Raw genomic sequence first — 14,303 nt, 5'->3', positions numbered from 1 at the left:
ATCTACCCTCTTCTATGATCGGTATTCAACTTAACATCTGTCAAACTGACGTTAACCTAACCTATATTCAATTTGACATCGATTGTCAAAGATTATAACCTTCAAAAAATGACTTATCTTGACCCTTATGTCAAATAATCTATACTTTTTATTTCTTTAACGTATTTTTTTTTCAATGTTTAGTAATTTTTATTTTATTATTTGGGACAAAATGAATCCAACCATTCAAAGATCATAAAAATCGGTCCATCAATTCTTGAGTCATACAAGTATTAGAAACTCGTCTTTATTTCATAAAAACAGGTTGACAAATAAGGGAAGGATTATTGTATTGAAATAATTTATAATAAAATCTACATTAAATAGAAATTCTTTAATACTCACTGTATTGAAGTACAGAAAAAAATTAACACAAATTTTTAATTATAGGTCATGTATCTTGGAGTAGCTGAAAATTTAGCATAGGATTTGATAACCTTATTTACAGCCTCTAAGAAATCTTTCTCGGTAGCTACCTTCCTTCTGGCTCTGATTGCGAACATTCCAGCTTCAGTACAAACACTTCTGATTTCAGCACCCGTTGAATTGGGGCACAATCTTGCCAAAAGTTCAAAACGAATATCTCTTTCTACTGACATTGACCTAAGTAATAAAAAAAATTCTCAGTGAGTCAAAGTAACAATAATGGACATGTGACACATACCTAGCATGAATCTTGAAAATATGTGATCTTCCCTCCAAATCAGGTAGTCCAAATTCAACTTTCCTATCTAATCTTCCAGGTCTCATTAGAGCAGGATCTAAAGTATCTGGTCGATTCGTTGCCATAAGAACCTTTATGTTACCCCTTGGATCGAAACCGTCCAACTGATTAATCAATTCTAACATAGTACGTTGTACCTAGGACAAAATTTGATAAGAAATTTAGATCAGAAACGCTTTTTCATGATTGAAAAACAACATTAAGAATAACCTTAACCTAACTCTTTTTCAAGATACAGTATCAACCTAACCTAAAAATGATAATTATTTCTGACACCTTTAAGTTAGGTTAAAAAACTACATACTAAATATAAAAAGTTTCTACAAGTTAAATATTTTTTTAAAAATAATTTCTCAATAGTATTTTTAGTGGAAGAATATGAGATAACCTAGCTGTCAAATAACAAACATGCCAAATTACATATTTCAAGCAAATTTATGGTGATTTCAATGATTAAATCTTTGGAATTAATAATTATTAGCATTTTCCTACTTCCCTATCATGAAAAAGTAAAGTATCCTACCTCGTTATCACCACCTGCTCCATCATCGAATCTGGCCCCACCGATGGCATCAATTTCATCAAAGAAAATCAAACAGGCCTTTTTCGACCTGGCCATCTCGAATAGCTCTCTCACCATACGAGCTCCTTCACCTACGTATTTCTGTACCAGTTCAGATCCTATAACTCTGATGAAGCAAGCATCTGTCCGATTGGCGACAGCCCTTGCACAGAGAGTTTTACCAGTTCCAGGGGGCCCAAAGAGCAATACTCCTTTTGGTGGTTCAATTCCCAATGTTACGAATTTCTCTGGCTGTGGAATTCAGATTTTAATAAACATATTCTTTCGATAGCAAAGATTGTTACTCACATGTAACAAAGGAGTCTCCACAACTTCTCTCAATTTTTCGATTTGTTCTTTGCATCCACCTACATCACTGTATGTGACATCTGGTTTTTCTTCTACCTGCATCATGGTAACAGTTGGATCGATTTTTGGGGGAAGAGGTATGTGAATTTGATATTTATTGCGGTCAACACTACAAAAAAATTATTTATAGTTGGCCAGCCAATACAACTTTGAGATCTTATCTCACCCAACTCTCATCCCTTCTTCGATATCTGTAGGTGCCACAGAGTCAGCTAAGTCAACTACAAATTTGGCAAACTGTTTAACATTGATGATGTACTTTGGATCATCAGTATCAGCGTTGATGATCTTGGTACACCGTGCTACCTGCAACGGTTGCTCATTCTGTAATGTCTGTTTATCTGCAGCCAGATCCCAAAGAGCAGGGGGAGCAAGTCCTGTATCAGATTCTTTGATACCAGTCAATTCATTTACTCGTTTGATAATTGTTTGGATGTCTTCTTCAACAGTCTTGATAGTTTTAGTGTATTGTCCTTGGCCCTACATGAGAATTCAAATATATTAAATAAATCAGGACCTTGTTGAACCAAATTGCTTGAGAAGTAATAAATCAATAGCTTTAGATTTTACTACATTATGTTACTATAATAAGTGCGCTTTATAGAAACTCAGATGAACTTACATAAGTTTTGAGAAGTAAAATATCTCCTTCATCGAGAGCTGAAAATAAAAGAGTTAAAAACTATCATTTTAACTCATTGTATTTCTTACATTTGATTTCTTTTTCCTCAGGTTCCTTTTCGGAAGCTTTTACTTTCCTCATATCATCTCCTAAGTGGTCTGGCATTTTAGCTTCTTATTAACAACTTCTAATAAGTATTTTGAATTTATTTTATCTCAAAGAGTTTTCCTAGTTTCAGTTCTTGTTGAAAATTACAATTACAAGCAGAATTCAGAATTTTTGACAATTGAGTTTTTTGACAACTGACAATTCTGCATAGATGAAAAAATCAGAAAAACTCTAATAAAACAATTTTCAACTCATTAAAAAATACTTTTAGTATCAAATACAATTTTTGTTTCAAAAAAGATCAAAATGGGTATATTTTTAGTTAGTTTTTTTCATAGAATTAATATTATTATTTCAATGGTTTTTCTAATTAGAAATTTCTGTGGTCTAATCACATGTCAAAATTTATAAACAAATTGATAGGTTATATTATTTTACAAATTTCTATTTAGATTCTGATATATTTTATTCCAATAGACTATAAAAAATGTTATCTGTTAGTGAAGATCAAATAAGATCTATTGGCGAAGTCCTCAGTAATGATAAAAGACCTCTGAAAGAAAGATTCCGAGCTCTTTTTACTCTAAGAAACATAGGAGGTCCTCTTTCTATTGAACTAATCGGAAAATGCTTTAATGATCCATCTGTTTTACTTAAACATGAACTGGCATATTGCTTAGGACAAATGCAAGATGAGAAGGCCCTCGACATTTTAATATCTGTTTTAGATGATAAAAATCAAGAACCAATGGTCAGGCATGAAGCTGGTGAGTAAAACTGAATGTTCTTTATTTTCATGAATCTTTAATTTTTAATGTTTTACAGCCGAAGCTTTGGGTGCAATAGGATCAGACGAAGCTCTAGAATGTCTCCAAAAATATAAAGACGATAAAGTAATCGAAGTTGCAGAAACATGTCAATTGGCTTTGGAACGCATAAACTGGCTCAAAAATTCAGAAGAGGAAAATAAAGGTTTATCCCAGAGTTTGTACAATTCTGTGGATCCAGCTCCACCTTCTTCCATCACAAACATTGACGAATTGAAAAAGATACTTGTTGACGAAAAAGCCACTCTTTTCAACAGGTATCGAGCAATGTTTGCCCTACGTAATATTGGCACTGAACCTGCAATTGCAGCTTTAGGGGAAGCTCTGAACTATGGTAGCGCACTTTTCAAGCATGAAATTGCATTTGTTTTCGGCCAAATGCAGAAGGAATCAAGTATCTCTTACCTGAAACATTCCTTAGAGAACGATACAGAAAATGAAATGGTTAGGCATGAATGCGCTGAAGCACTAGGATCGATAGCAACAGACGAATGTACCGAAATATTGAATAAGTATTTGTCTGATGAAAAGAGGGTTGTGAAAGAAAGCTGTGTTATTGCATTGGATATGTGTGAATATGAAAATAGCCCTGAATTCCAATATGCCAATACCTTAACAAGTACATGAAATTTTTTAATGAATAAAATGTAAATAGTTCCATGTCTTTTTTTTTTTATCGTGAATATTCTAGGCCATTGAGAGACCTCTTAAGAGTTGGGAAAACCTGCTGTGTTGTTTTTGTTAATAATTCACATGAGAATTTATTAAAAAAAAATTTTGAGCATTTAACAAAGCTTTTCCCCAAAAAAAGAATTCAAAGTACTGATGGAATTATTTTCAAGTTGTTTTTTATATTCTTGTGAAATTTGGCTGGAAAATAATTTTTTTCTTCAACTAAATCCCCGTTGAAAAGGGTACAGAAAGAATAAGAAATAAAACAAAATTAAATCACTAAATTATATATTGCAAAAAGCATAAATAATAACAATAATAAAAATTCAATAGACAATAAATCAATGAATGATATTAAAAATTATAACATTCTATACAATAATGCAAAAGACGTGTATTTTAGTATGAAATAAATTATTATATATATATAATTTAATGAAAACTTGTCTAGCTATATTGTTGAATCGTTTTTTTACAAATCAATTTCAAATTATCCATCCACATAAATGTACATATGTACAAAATTAAAATGCATCATCAATTGCTTCGTACTTTCATCATACTGATTGTGAAGTCCTCTCAAAGTGAGAAATACACCTACATAAAAAATTTTATAATTTTCTTCAATCATTAATATCGTTCAACTACCTCGCATCGGGGTACCTTATTCATTAACATTTCTGGGGTCATAACAATCACGGTGTTATCAAAAGCTGACAACCTGGGAGAAGTTCAAATTTTAACAAAATATAAAAAGGGCATTTTTAACGAGAAACAAATTTTCATTAAAATTTCAGTGCATGTTTCACGATAGCTATGAAAAAACGCTTAAAATTATTCACTAGAAGTTCGATATTCAGCTTTGTCCAGAAAAGTCTCAAATATCCCTGATTTCATCCATTAGAAATAAATCACATCATTAGAATCGTACTTTGGAACATTTTATGTTTAAAATAATAATAGCTGCTGCAAAACTTATAAACTGGTATCAAAAAAGTAATACCATTCCCAAGATTCTGTCGCCAAAGAAAACATTTTTCTTAATCTACATTAAATCGGGAAAATTTATCGTTTTCTGGACAAACCGTAACTCATAAAATTGAATTCCATACAAAAAAAGGCTGTTGATAAAATTAAAGTACTGGTTAAGTTCGATTCGGCAACAAAAAAAAGTTTTTGAGAAGCTTGTGCGATTTAGGAGAACAAGTTATGTTCTGATTGAGTTTTAGTAGTGTCAATAAGTTAGTGAAAAGTTTATATTTTAATTGAAAAATATTTTTATTCACCACCATGTGAATTGGAGAAATATATTAGAAAAAATAGTTATAAATAAAATTTTGATTCAAGAGGAATTTTTTTCCGAATTGATATTTCACAAAGTCCCATTTAATAACAGTTTGTTGTGAAGCAACTCGTCCTTAGAAATGTAAATTAGTCAAAATACAAGCTATAGATAATCAAAAAACATCCATGGATTCTTTATTTTAGATTTTGTGGAATTATAGTGCTCGAAGAATGAATTACGAGTCCTTGAATATTTTTTGTAGAATGCATAAATATTTGATTTGATATAATACAATTATATATTTATATACATCTTATGTAGAATCCATTTCACAAATTTACTCGGACTTTATTAGAAAATACAATATCAACGTTTGACTTCCTACACAAGTCCTAAATTACATGTAGAAAAATATATAAATTAGTTTCTTCAATCAATAGAAACCTCTACATCCACCAATGTTTTACAAATCCCCCTAGATGAAAAAATGTGCAATGATATTGCAAATTCAGAATTTTCGGGTCAGAGTTCTTTTTTTTCAGGAACCGTCTTCTTCGAAAGAAGAACTTCAACAATATGAATACAATCTACAATTATTACCGAAAAAGATGTAAGAGAGTTAGGATCCCTTGCAGGTTTCATATCAAACGTTTTCTCTTATTGATTAATTCATATCACTTCAATTTTCATAAAAATTTTTTATTAAAGTAAAACTATTATTTTTCATAATCACCTCTAGCATCTCGTTGTCCCTTTTCTCCCTTTTGGGTGAAGTAATCTAAAAACGTAAATTATTATACCCAATCGTACACCACTACAAAAAAGGATAGTAGTTAAACGACTCGACCACTCACTTGGTTAAGAAAATACTTCAACACTCCTATGTTAAGATAAGAACGGGTTTGCAGGTTCGTTAGATTTCGTCCAAGGGGACTGAGTGTTTGTTGTGCTAGGCACAGGAGTCCAGGGATCTTGAACAATTGGATTTAGAGGATAGTTATTACTAGGACCAAATCCGTTACCTGAAAATTAAATTAAATTAAATTAAAAAAATTGAAAAATTAAAAAAAAATTTAAATTAAAACATACAATAGAGAAAATGAGAAAAGCACTAAAGTGAAGTGCTTGCGCTTTTTCAATTTCACGAAATTTCTCTTGTAGAACTTTACTTTAATATACTAAACAGGCCAATTGAAAAGTCCTCGGTCTACCATAGTAAAACACATTGTTTTTGGCAAAATTCGATTTTAGTATTCAACATAGTTGCCTTCGTGGGCGATACAGCGATCTTCCAACTTTTCTATAACATTTTTGTAGTACGATTTGTCTTTCGCTTCAAAATAGGCCTCAGCTTCGGCAATTACTTCATCAGGACTAAATTTATTTCCAGCGAGCATTCTTTTGAGGTCTGAGAACAGGAAAAAGTCGCTAGGGGCCAGATTTGGCGATTAAGGTGGATGCAGAAGCAATACAAAGCCCAATTAATAAAATTTTGCCATTGTTCTCATTGATTTATGACACGGCGCATTGTCTTGAAGAAACAACACCTTTTTTTCTTCGAATGGGGCCGTTTTTTAACGATTTCATCCTTTAAACGATCCAATAACGCTATATAATAATCGCTTTTGATGGTCTGGCCCTTTTGGAGGTATCAATGAATATTATACCTTGCGCATCCCAGAATACTGATGCCATAACCTTGCCAGTTGACTGTTGTGTTTTGGATTCGGTTCATGGTGTCCAATCTACTCAGCTGACTGTCGATTGGACTCCGGAGTGAAATGATGTAGCCATGTTTCATCCATTGTCACATATCGACGCAAAAATTCAGGTTTATTGCACTTAAGCAGCTTCAAACACTGCTCAGAATCATTAACACGTTGTTGCTTTTGATCGATTGTGAGCTCGCGCGGTATCCATTTTGCACACATCTTTCTCATGTACAAATATTAGTGATGTTTGCTGTCTTGATCAATTTCATTTTATGGTCATTCAAAATTATTTTGTGAACTTTTTGATTTTTTCGTCGGTGACAGCCTCTTTTGGGCGTCCACTGCGTTCGGTGCTCATTTCACCACGTTTAAACTTAGCATACCAATCAATGATGGTTGATTTTCCTGGTGCAGACCCTGGAAACTCTACATCAAGCCAAGATTTTACTTCAACTGTATTTTTTTCCTTCAAAAAGCAAAATTTCATAAGCACACGAAATTTTTTTTCCATCTTTTTTCAAATAACTAAAGTAGCTACACTTACAACGCAATAATATCTCACAAACTAATGATCGGACTGCCGTCAAATTTTGACATGTATCGTTTGAAGGTTGGTACTATCTAAAAATCATATGGATTTAATACTAGCACAGCCATCTGTGCATCAGACCGGGGACTTTTCAATTGGTCTAATAATAATATGGACAAAATATTATTAAGGGAAATCGGTTTTGTAAAATCAATTGATATCGTTCTTAAAACTCTTAATCGTAATAATTGATGAAGTTACTCACCCAAACTAGGTCCTAATGCATACTGGCCAGGTGCAGGTTGAAAAGCAGCAGCTGGGGGTGTAGTAAACGGTGCAAATGATGCTTGTTTGATCTCGTTCATAGATGGCTTGACTGGGGTAGTGTTGAAAACTGGTCTTGGCGGTTGATCTTGGAAAGGATTTGCCCCTTGTGGATTTAAAGGTTTGCCTTTAAAACGAAGAAAACAGTTAATAAAAAACTAATAAACACATTTTATATTCTAACATCGGCACCCCTTGAATACTTGTCATAAGTGTCATTTGCTCGTCGATTGGTTAATTTTTTACAATTGATGAAAATAATAATAAACAAGGTAAAAGATTTTAAAGAAATCCATGAAAGACATATAGAATGAACCAAAACCGACAATAGAGGCCATTGTTGTTGATTATATTCATACCGATTTTTGAAACGCCTTCGATAGAGTCAATTATAACTCATTGTTGAATAAAATTCACCTCACTGTTATTAGAAGTGGTGTTTACAGTTGGTTTCTTCTGTAGCCGTCGGTACTTGATGATTCAATAACCTTTCTTCAACGTTTCTTGCCGTTTCCGGAGTACCCCAGGGGAATAACTTGGGACCCATATTTTTTATATTGTGAATTGTTTTTACTGTTTGCTAGCGAAATGAAGATTTTCAATTCAATATTATTATGAGGAATTATTCATGTTCATGTTGAATAAATAAACAATCCACAAATGCCAACACAAGAATATAAAATATTCATTCAAAACAATAAACCTACAAAACTATTAACGTTAACTTACTCATCACAAGATTATCTAGGTTGACCAGGGAAGAATTTTCACCCAAAAACGATTGCGGTGTCTTCTTTATGACCCCTGTTGCAGATGACGTAGGTTGAACCTCAGGCAAGCCTTCACCGAGCAGACTCAACTCAAACGGATCACTGTTGTTATTACTGATTCCAACTGTAAAATAAAATAAAAATTAATACATGTCAAACACCCAAAAAAAAGGTTTCGTAAATTACCTGTAGGTTGCACCGTTTGGGGCGACTTATTCCTGTTCATGATGAGGTCGAACTCGTCCAAATCGGTAGAGGAGCTCTGGCTGGCAGGTGACCAGGGATCGTTCTTCGTTTCGGGTTCTTTGGGCTTTTGTGGAAGTAAAGAATCCAATAGGTTGGTAGCTGTGGGTGAAACCCAAGGTTCCGCTTTAGCCTGGGCTGTCACAGGCAGCCAGGGGTCTACGGAAGCTGCTCCAGCACCGATGTGGTTCGGAGAAGTTGTATCATGCCAAGGGGAAGATCTCTGTTAAAAAATATCGAATGAAGAAAGGTTTATTATTATAGGAAATACTAATATTGAAGAATAAAAGGGTAGATAGATCATGTAGCTATCACATGAGGATATTCAGTGAGAAATGAAATAATTTTTTCTGATAAAAACCAATAAAACCTGTTGAAGCAGGTGATAATTTGAATCATTTCAAAAATACTATATTAGTCCAATTGAAAAGTCCCCGGTCTGATGCACAGATGGCTGTGCTAGTACTAAATCCATATGATTTTTAGTTAGTACCAATCTGAAACGACAGGTGTCAAAATTTGACAGCGACAGCAGTACGACCATTAGTTTGCGAGATATTGCGTTGTGAGTGTAGCTACTTCAGTTATTTGGAAAAAGATGGAAAATAAAAGTGTGCTAATAAAATATTGCTTTTTGAAGGAAAAAAAATACAGTTGAAGCAAAATCTTTGCTTGATGAAGAGTTTCCGGAGTCTGCACCAGGAAAATCAACCATCATTGATTGGTATGCTGAGTTTAAACGTGGTGAAATGACCACCGAAGACGGCGAACGCAGTGGACGTCCAAAAGATGCTGTCACCGACGAAAAAATAAAAAAAGTTCACAAAATAATTTTGAATGACCGTAAAGTGAGGTTGATCGAGATAGCAGACATTGTGAAGATATCATCTGAACGTGTACATCATATCATTCACGAATATTTGTACATGAGAAAGCTGTGTGCAAAATGGGTGCCGCGCGAGCTCACAATCGATCAAAAGCAACAACGTGCTAATGAGTCTGAGCAGTGTTTGAAGCTGTGCAATAAAGTGCCAAAAAAATGTGTTTTACTAGGATAGACCTAGAACTTTTCAATTAGCCTGTTGCTTTGATACGATAATTCAAAAATTTACCTGTGGTTTCTCCTGTGAAGGCATACGCCAGGGGTCTAACGCTTCACTTAAATAGTCCAATGGTTCCGCACCTTCCGGCTTCTTGTCGTGAGTTCTGCAAATAAACGTACAATTGTCAATGATAAAACCCTATCTTATTTATTCTTCACTTACTTGAAGTCCTGCTGACTTTGACTCAGAGCCAACTGCAATCTAACGTCATCCGATTTTCTTTTCTGTTCTTCCTGCTCGGCCTCTTCTCTTGACATAGCCAGGGCCAGCTGTAACTGTAATTCTTCTTCGCCTGCAGTTTGTGGTCTGGCATTTTCGATCTCCCGAGGCAAGTCAACTGAAACAGAATCGGCTAGATGGATGATTAAGCATTAAGTTACTCGAGTTAATAAGTTTAAAAGATTCTTTAATTAATAATAATAATTTCTAGTAACAATTTTTTACCTGCATCTCTGCTACCGCTCCAGTCTCCTCTGAATGCAGGATATCTAGGACTTGTGGGGGTGTCTAAGCCCGTATCACTTCCAAAAGCGCTTGCACTTTGAGCGAAACGTTCTTTCGCTTTCAGTGCTCTGGCTCTTTCGCTCTTCAATTTTTCGTCATCTTTCAATAAATTCACCAATTGCTTGGCTTTTTCTCGTACATTTTGTCCCTGATCTTTACCTACAACAAATAAAGCATTTACTACTAATTCGAAAAAGTGCTAGTCGTTTAATGTTAGCATAAAATTCAGTCCGGTTAGTTACAGTATTCATAATTCATGACCTTTCAGTTGTTGGACTTGCCTCCGGCCGGAATAACAAAATATCAAAAAAATTAATGAAAAACCACAAAGAACCTACCCAAATCCAGTAATATTAATTGACAGTAGACGTCAGAATAGGAAATCTTTTAGAGGTTATGAGAATTTGACAATCGATGTCAAGTTGTAAATATAGGTTAACGTCAGTTTGACAGATGTTATGTTGGATGCTAATCATAGAGCGGGATAGGATTACAATTGGTCTACAAAAAGAGTTCATCTATCTACGTATTCTGCGTCCACTAATGAAATATAAAATATACCTTATGCAGTCAAATTCAATGTACGAACTAAATCAGTTATGTGACAGAAAAATTACAACAATCTCATCAAGCAGGCTTTCTGTACAAACAATTTCCAGTATCACACTAACCTAACTTATCCAAAAAATAATATTAACATTCTGGCACTCACCTTCTTCAAGATACTGAAAATCTCTGAGTGTCTGTATGGCGAATATGTTCTCTTTACATTGTTGCCCGACCTTTTCCGATCCAGTCTTAATCAAATATTCCAGCAGCACCAGTGCCTTATATACGTGTCTCCAATTCCTACCGTGATCGTTCAGTCTCTTCCACACCATCTGCATGATTTCGGAAAAGGCAACAACGTTATAGGTCAGATCGGCCACTTCTGCCATCAGGGTGCTGCTAGGGCCCCATGGGTCGTTCGAGGTGGCCTCGCGCACCTTCTTCTGCGCATCTGAATAGTTGTGTGCGAAGTTCTTCAGATTTCGTCTAAGACCAGCCACATTGACTTGCATATCGTGTGATCCTCGTCTCATCTGAAATTTGAGTAGAATTTATTTTTCGGGTTATGGTGTTATTCTTGAGATTTTCAAGATAGAGGCGCCTACTTATTTTGAAAGAGTTGTTTTTAGTATTTTCGAAACATTTATTGCAAGATATATTTATCAGGTAAACTTATACAATAATTAGATCATGCAAAGTTTGTTTAATAGGCGAGTACAGTTCAAATAACAATAAATAATTTACTGTTGAAAATATAGGTAAAGGTGGAAGAACCATTTTTTTAGATCAAAAAGATATCCAAGTGTCCAACTTAAAATTGATTGAAACCAAATTGAGGAAATTCTTTTTGAAATGATATTGCTAAAAGTAGAAGTCTAAAATTGATAAAAGGATCTTAACCAGATTGCTGAATATCATCGCTATCATTTCTCTTAATTGTTGGTCTCTTAATAATCTTCGCATTATCATTTTACAGATATTAATTAATTGGTAGATAGAAGGTATTTAACTAGGCGATATTCGAATTAAAAAATTTACATATAATGATGCTTCAAACTCTTTTTCTATGCTATGTTATCCATTCTCCAAGTATTCTTATTCTGGTAACTATCAGCGTCATATTGTTAAATATGATATGTTTATCAAATATCACACTTTACAATTTTCTCACTTAATTATCTTATCAAATAACAATGCCCAATTGATTATTTTATCACTGAATGGAGTAAGCAATATGTTTATTGGTGCCTTGAAATTAAGTAATTTGAGATATGACTCAATATTCTTTTCATTGCAGTATTGAATGGTGAAACTTGAAGATCTATTGCAGAATTGAAACAATAGGCATCTATATTTCATAGTATGACCATTTATAGACACTGTTAAATTCTTATCAAGTGCTAACTTTTCACCCAGACGTTATATTGAATGAATTTGTGCAAGATAAGGCAAAACTTTGGCAATGTACTTACTTTGGATGTATCTAGGTTGATTCCACAAAACTGAAGCTGCGAAAATAACACTGTTATAATAATTTCATTTCAAGTTAGATTCATGCGATTGTAGTGAGTTAACTTGTAAGATTTCCGTAAATTTAATAATGAATCCAATCAATATGATTTAGCTCATAGGCTTTTAGATATTTTGGTGTAATTCAGAAGTGACAGATTTCAATGGTTTGAAATAACCAAAATATTAAGTACAACTGGCATATCTAAAAATTATATGGATGCTTATTTTGTTCATTAAGTCTTTTATTATATTAAAAAAAAATTAAGATTTCCAAAGAAGATTAGCAAGAACACATTGCTACATTAATCTTCAAAACAAACTGCTTTTGCCAAATAATCACAAAAAAAATACTAAAACATTTTTTGGAAAATTCATTAGTGACTAATAGTAATAAGTCTTGAATGTAATGACAATAATTATATTGCATACAACACCAAGTAAACCTTGAATCAACTTTTTTTAGAGAATCTTAACAAATCATGATTAGAATTTGTCCATTTTATAAGTGTTCTATTAGGTTTTACTTGAATAATCATTAATTAAATTGAACTGCGATGAATGCATCAGAAATGAGCGTTATCTGTACTTGAAACTTAATTTAATATTAGCAAACAATGTTTAAAATAACTTTGTTGACATGGAATGACGAACCAAACATACAAGTCTGTCACTTTTGAACACGAAATATTGTTGTGTTAGGATATGCATCGTAATTAGTATTTCAGTCAGTCTTACAGCTTGATAATTTCAAAATGAGAATTAATTAATCAATAGGTCAACATACAAATATACTTCAAAAAGTTATCTGACAGCAAAGGTAAAGCAATTCTTTAAGAGTAAAAAAGACACGTTAAAAGCAACAAATAACAGAAATATAAACACAAATTACGAAAAAAACGATCATAAGACAGAAAATACTGAATATAACTTAACACTTATCTTTATTCTTAACTTACCAATTTTGACAAACAATAAATCCACCCAAATGATGAATATAAAACTTGCACAGAACAATGTCACGAAACGACCCCACTAACAACACCCAGTATTCACTATATTTTTCTCCAATAATTTTCAATGAAATTACAATAAACAATTAGAATAACAATCTCTTCAAATGATGACACCTCAGTTCTCCATTTTTTACTTCAAATTTCAATATGGCTGACAAGTGACAATTTTCTTGAAGGTTAACACATAAACACATAAATCACAGAATCTTGTCTCAGTTATCTGTGTACTCTACTAACGTCTTTATTTTGATGACCACCTCTTGGCTAATGTTTCCTAACATTATCGGTAACCTCTTCTTCTTTTCTTCGCCAGAGGGCACTAGGGCACAAAATCCTCTTACAATAGTTTCTAATTTATGCGCCAGAGGTCAGCACTAGTATTAATATTTGGTATAGTTTCTCATTTCGCCGACAGAGGGAACAGGTAGGCAAGGTCCTCTTCGACCATAGATTAAAACATTTTATCTATGGTTATATATCTATACCTTTGAGTAATAATATTCTATGATCCCCAGAGTATAGTTCTACGTTTCGCTACTAGGGGGCTAATGCAGAGAACATAAAATACCTTTTTTCTCTGTTCTAAATATAACCACTTTGTGTAGTTCAGACATTTACTCCCAGAGAGCGCATTCAAGTAGAACCACAGAAAAAGTTTCTTTCCTAAGAACATTTATTGTTTGTGTTCCTAACCTTCTGCATTTTTCTGTTGCTAAAATATAATTTTCAAATTTTATAATTATTTGACGGCGAGAACTAACTCAGTAGATGAAATATTACTATTACTCCTATTAGTTTGTTATTGTATGCATGCCGTTCTATTGAGAATTATATTC

General features: G+C 33.4%; 3 protein-coding genes across 6 annotated transcripts; 1 reads left to right on the top strand and 2 right to left on the bottom strand.

Moving 5' to 3' along the window:
• Positions 1-354: 354 nt before the first annotated feature.
• LOC123682233 (26S proteasome regulatory subunit 7) lies at positions 355-2,615 on the bottom strand. Its single transcript, XM_045620762.1, has 7 exons — positions 2,406-2,615; positions 2,317-2,354; positions 1,861-2,174; positions 1,635-1,803; positions 1,287-1,577; positions 704-900; positions 355-642 (listed from the first exon to the last, which is right to left on the bottom strand). The coding sequence occupies exons 1-7, from the start codon at positions 2,479-2,481 to the stop codon at positions 420-422; spliced, it is 1,308 nt and encodes a 435-aa protein (XP_045476718.1). The 5' UTR covers positions 2,482-2,615; the 3' UTR covers positions 355-419.
• Positions 2,616-2,856: 241 nt separating this feature from the next.
• LOC123682232 (deoxyhypusine hydroxylase) lies at positions 2,857-3,908 on the top strand. The gene is made up of 2 exons (XM_045620760.1): positions 2,857-3,191; positions 3,250-3,908. Exons 1-2 carry the CDS (start codon positions 2,912-2,914, stop codon positions 3,876-3,878), a joined length of 909 nt encoding a protein of 302 aa, XP_045476716.1. The 5' UTR covers positions 2,857-2,911; the 3' UTR covers positions 3,879-3,908.
• Positions 3,909-4,255: 347 nt separating this feature from the next.
• Positions 4,256-13,638, bottom strand: LOC123682231 (epsin-2). Of its 4 annotated transcripts, XR_006747798.1 has the most exons (12): positions 13,411-13,638; positions 12,415-12,450; positions 11,106-11,475; positions 10,334-10,552; positions 10,052-10,241; positions 9,899-9,992; positions 8,730-9,009; positions 8,503-8,667; positions 7,715-7,900; positions 6,063-6,230; positions 5,942-5,986; positions 4,256-4,520 (listed from the first exon to the last, which is right to left on the bottom strand). XR_006747798.1 is itself a non-coding variant. In XM_045620757.1 (11 exons), the coding sequence occupies exons 3-10, from the start codon at positions 11,473-11,475 to the stop codon at positions 6,094-6,096; spliced, it is 1,641 nt and encodes a 546-aa protein (XP_045476713.1). In that variant the 5' UTR covers positions 12,415-12,450; positions 13,411-13,637; the 3' UTR covers positions 4,933-5,986; positions 6,063-6,093. The 4 variants fall into 4 exon arrangements, 3 of the variants coding, with proteins under 3 accessions (XP_045476713.1, XP_045476715.1, XP_045476714.1); XM_045620757.1 differs by lacking the exon at positions 4,256-4,520 and having other exon boundaries at positions 4,933-5,986; positions 13,411-13,637; XM_045620759.1 differs by lacking the exon at positions 4,256-4,520 and having other exon boundaries at positions 4,933-5,986; positions 10,052-10,226; positions 13,411-13,637.
• Positions 13,639-14,303: the final 665 nt, after the last annotated feature.

Source organism: Harmonia axyridis, chromosome 6 (genome assembly GCF_914767665.1).
Source record: "Harmonia axyridis chromosome 6, icHarAxyr1.1, whole genome shotgun sequence".
NCBI lineage: Eukaryota > Metazoa > Arthropoda > Insecta > Coleoptera > Coccinellidae > Harmonia > Harmonia axyridis.
The sequence above is the reverse complement of the archived record's forward strand: the minus strand, read 5'-3'. Positions and strand labels throughout refer to the sequence as shown.

Bases quoted from the DNA above. Each gene is read 5' to 3' on its own strand.
- LOC123682233 (XM_045620762.1), bottom strand. From the start codon at position 2,481: ATGCCAGACCACTTAGGAGATGATATGAGGAAAGTAAAAGCTTCCGAA. The intron at 2,355-2,405 runs GTAAGAAATACA...TTTTATTTTCAG, and splicing joins TGAGGAAAAAGAAATCAAAT to CTCTCGATGAAGGAGATATT. The intron at 1,578-1,634 runs GTGAGTAACAAT...TGAATTCCACAG, and splicing joins TGGAGACTCCTTTGTTACAT to CCAGAGAAATTCGTAACATT.
- LOC123682232 (XM_045620760.1), top strand. From the start codon at position 2,912: ATGTTATCTGTTAGTGAAGATCAAATAAGATCTATTGGCGAAGTCCTC. The intron at 3,192-3,249 runs GTGAGTAAAACT...AATGTTTTACAG, and splicing joins AATGGTCAGGCATGAAGCTG to CCGAAGCTTTGGGTGCAATA.
- LOC123682231 (XM_045620758.1), bottom strand. From the start codon at position 11,475: ATGAGACGAGGATCACACGATATGCAAGTCAATGTGGCTGGTCTTAGA. The intron at 9,010-9,898 runs GTAAATTTTTGA...ATTTTTTAACAG, and splicing joins CTTCACAGGAGAAACCACAG to AGATCTTCCCCTTGGCATGA. The intron at 8,668-8,729 runs GTAATTTACGAA...TTTATTTTACAG, and splicing joins CCAAACGGTGCAACCTACAG to TTGGAATCAGTAATAACAAC.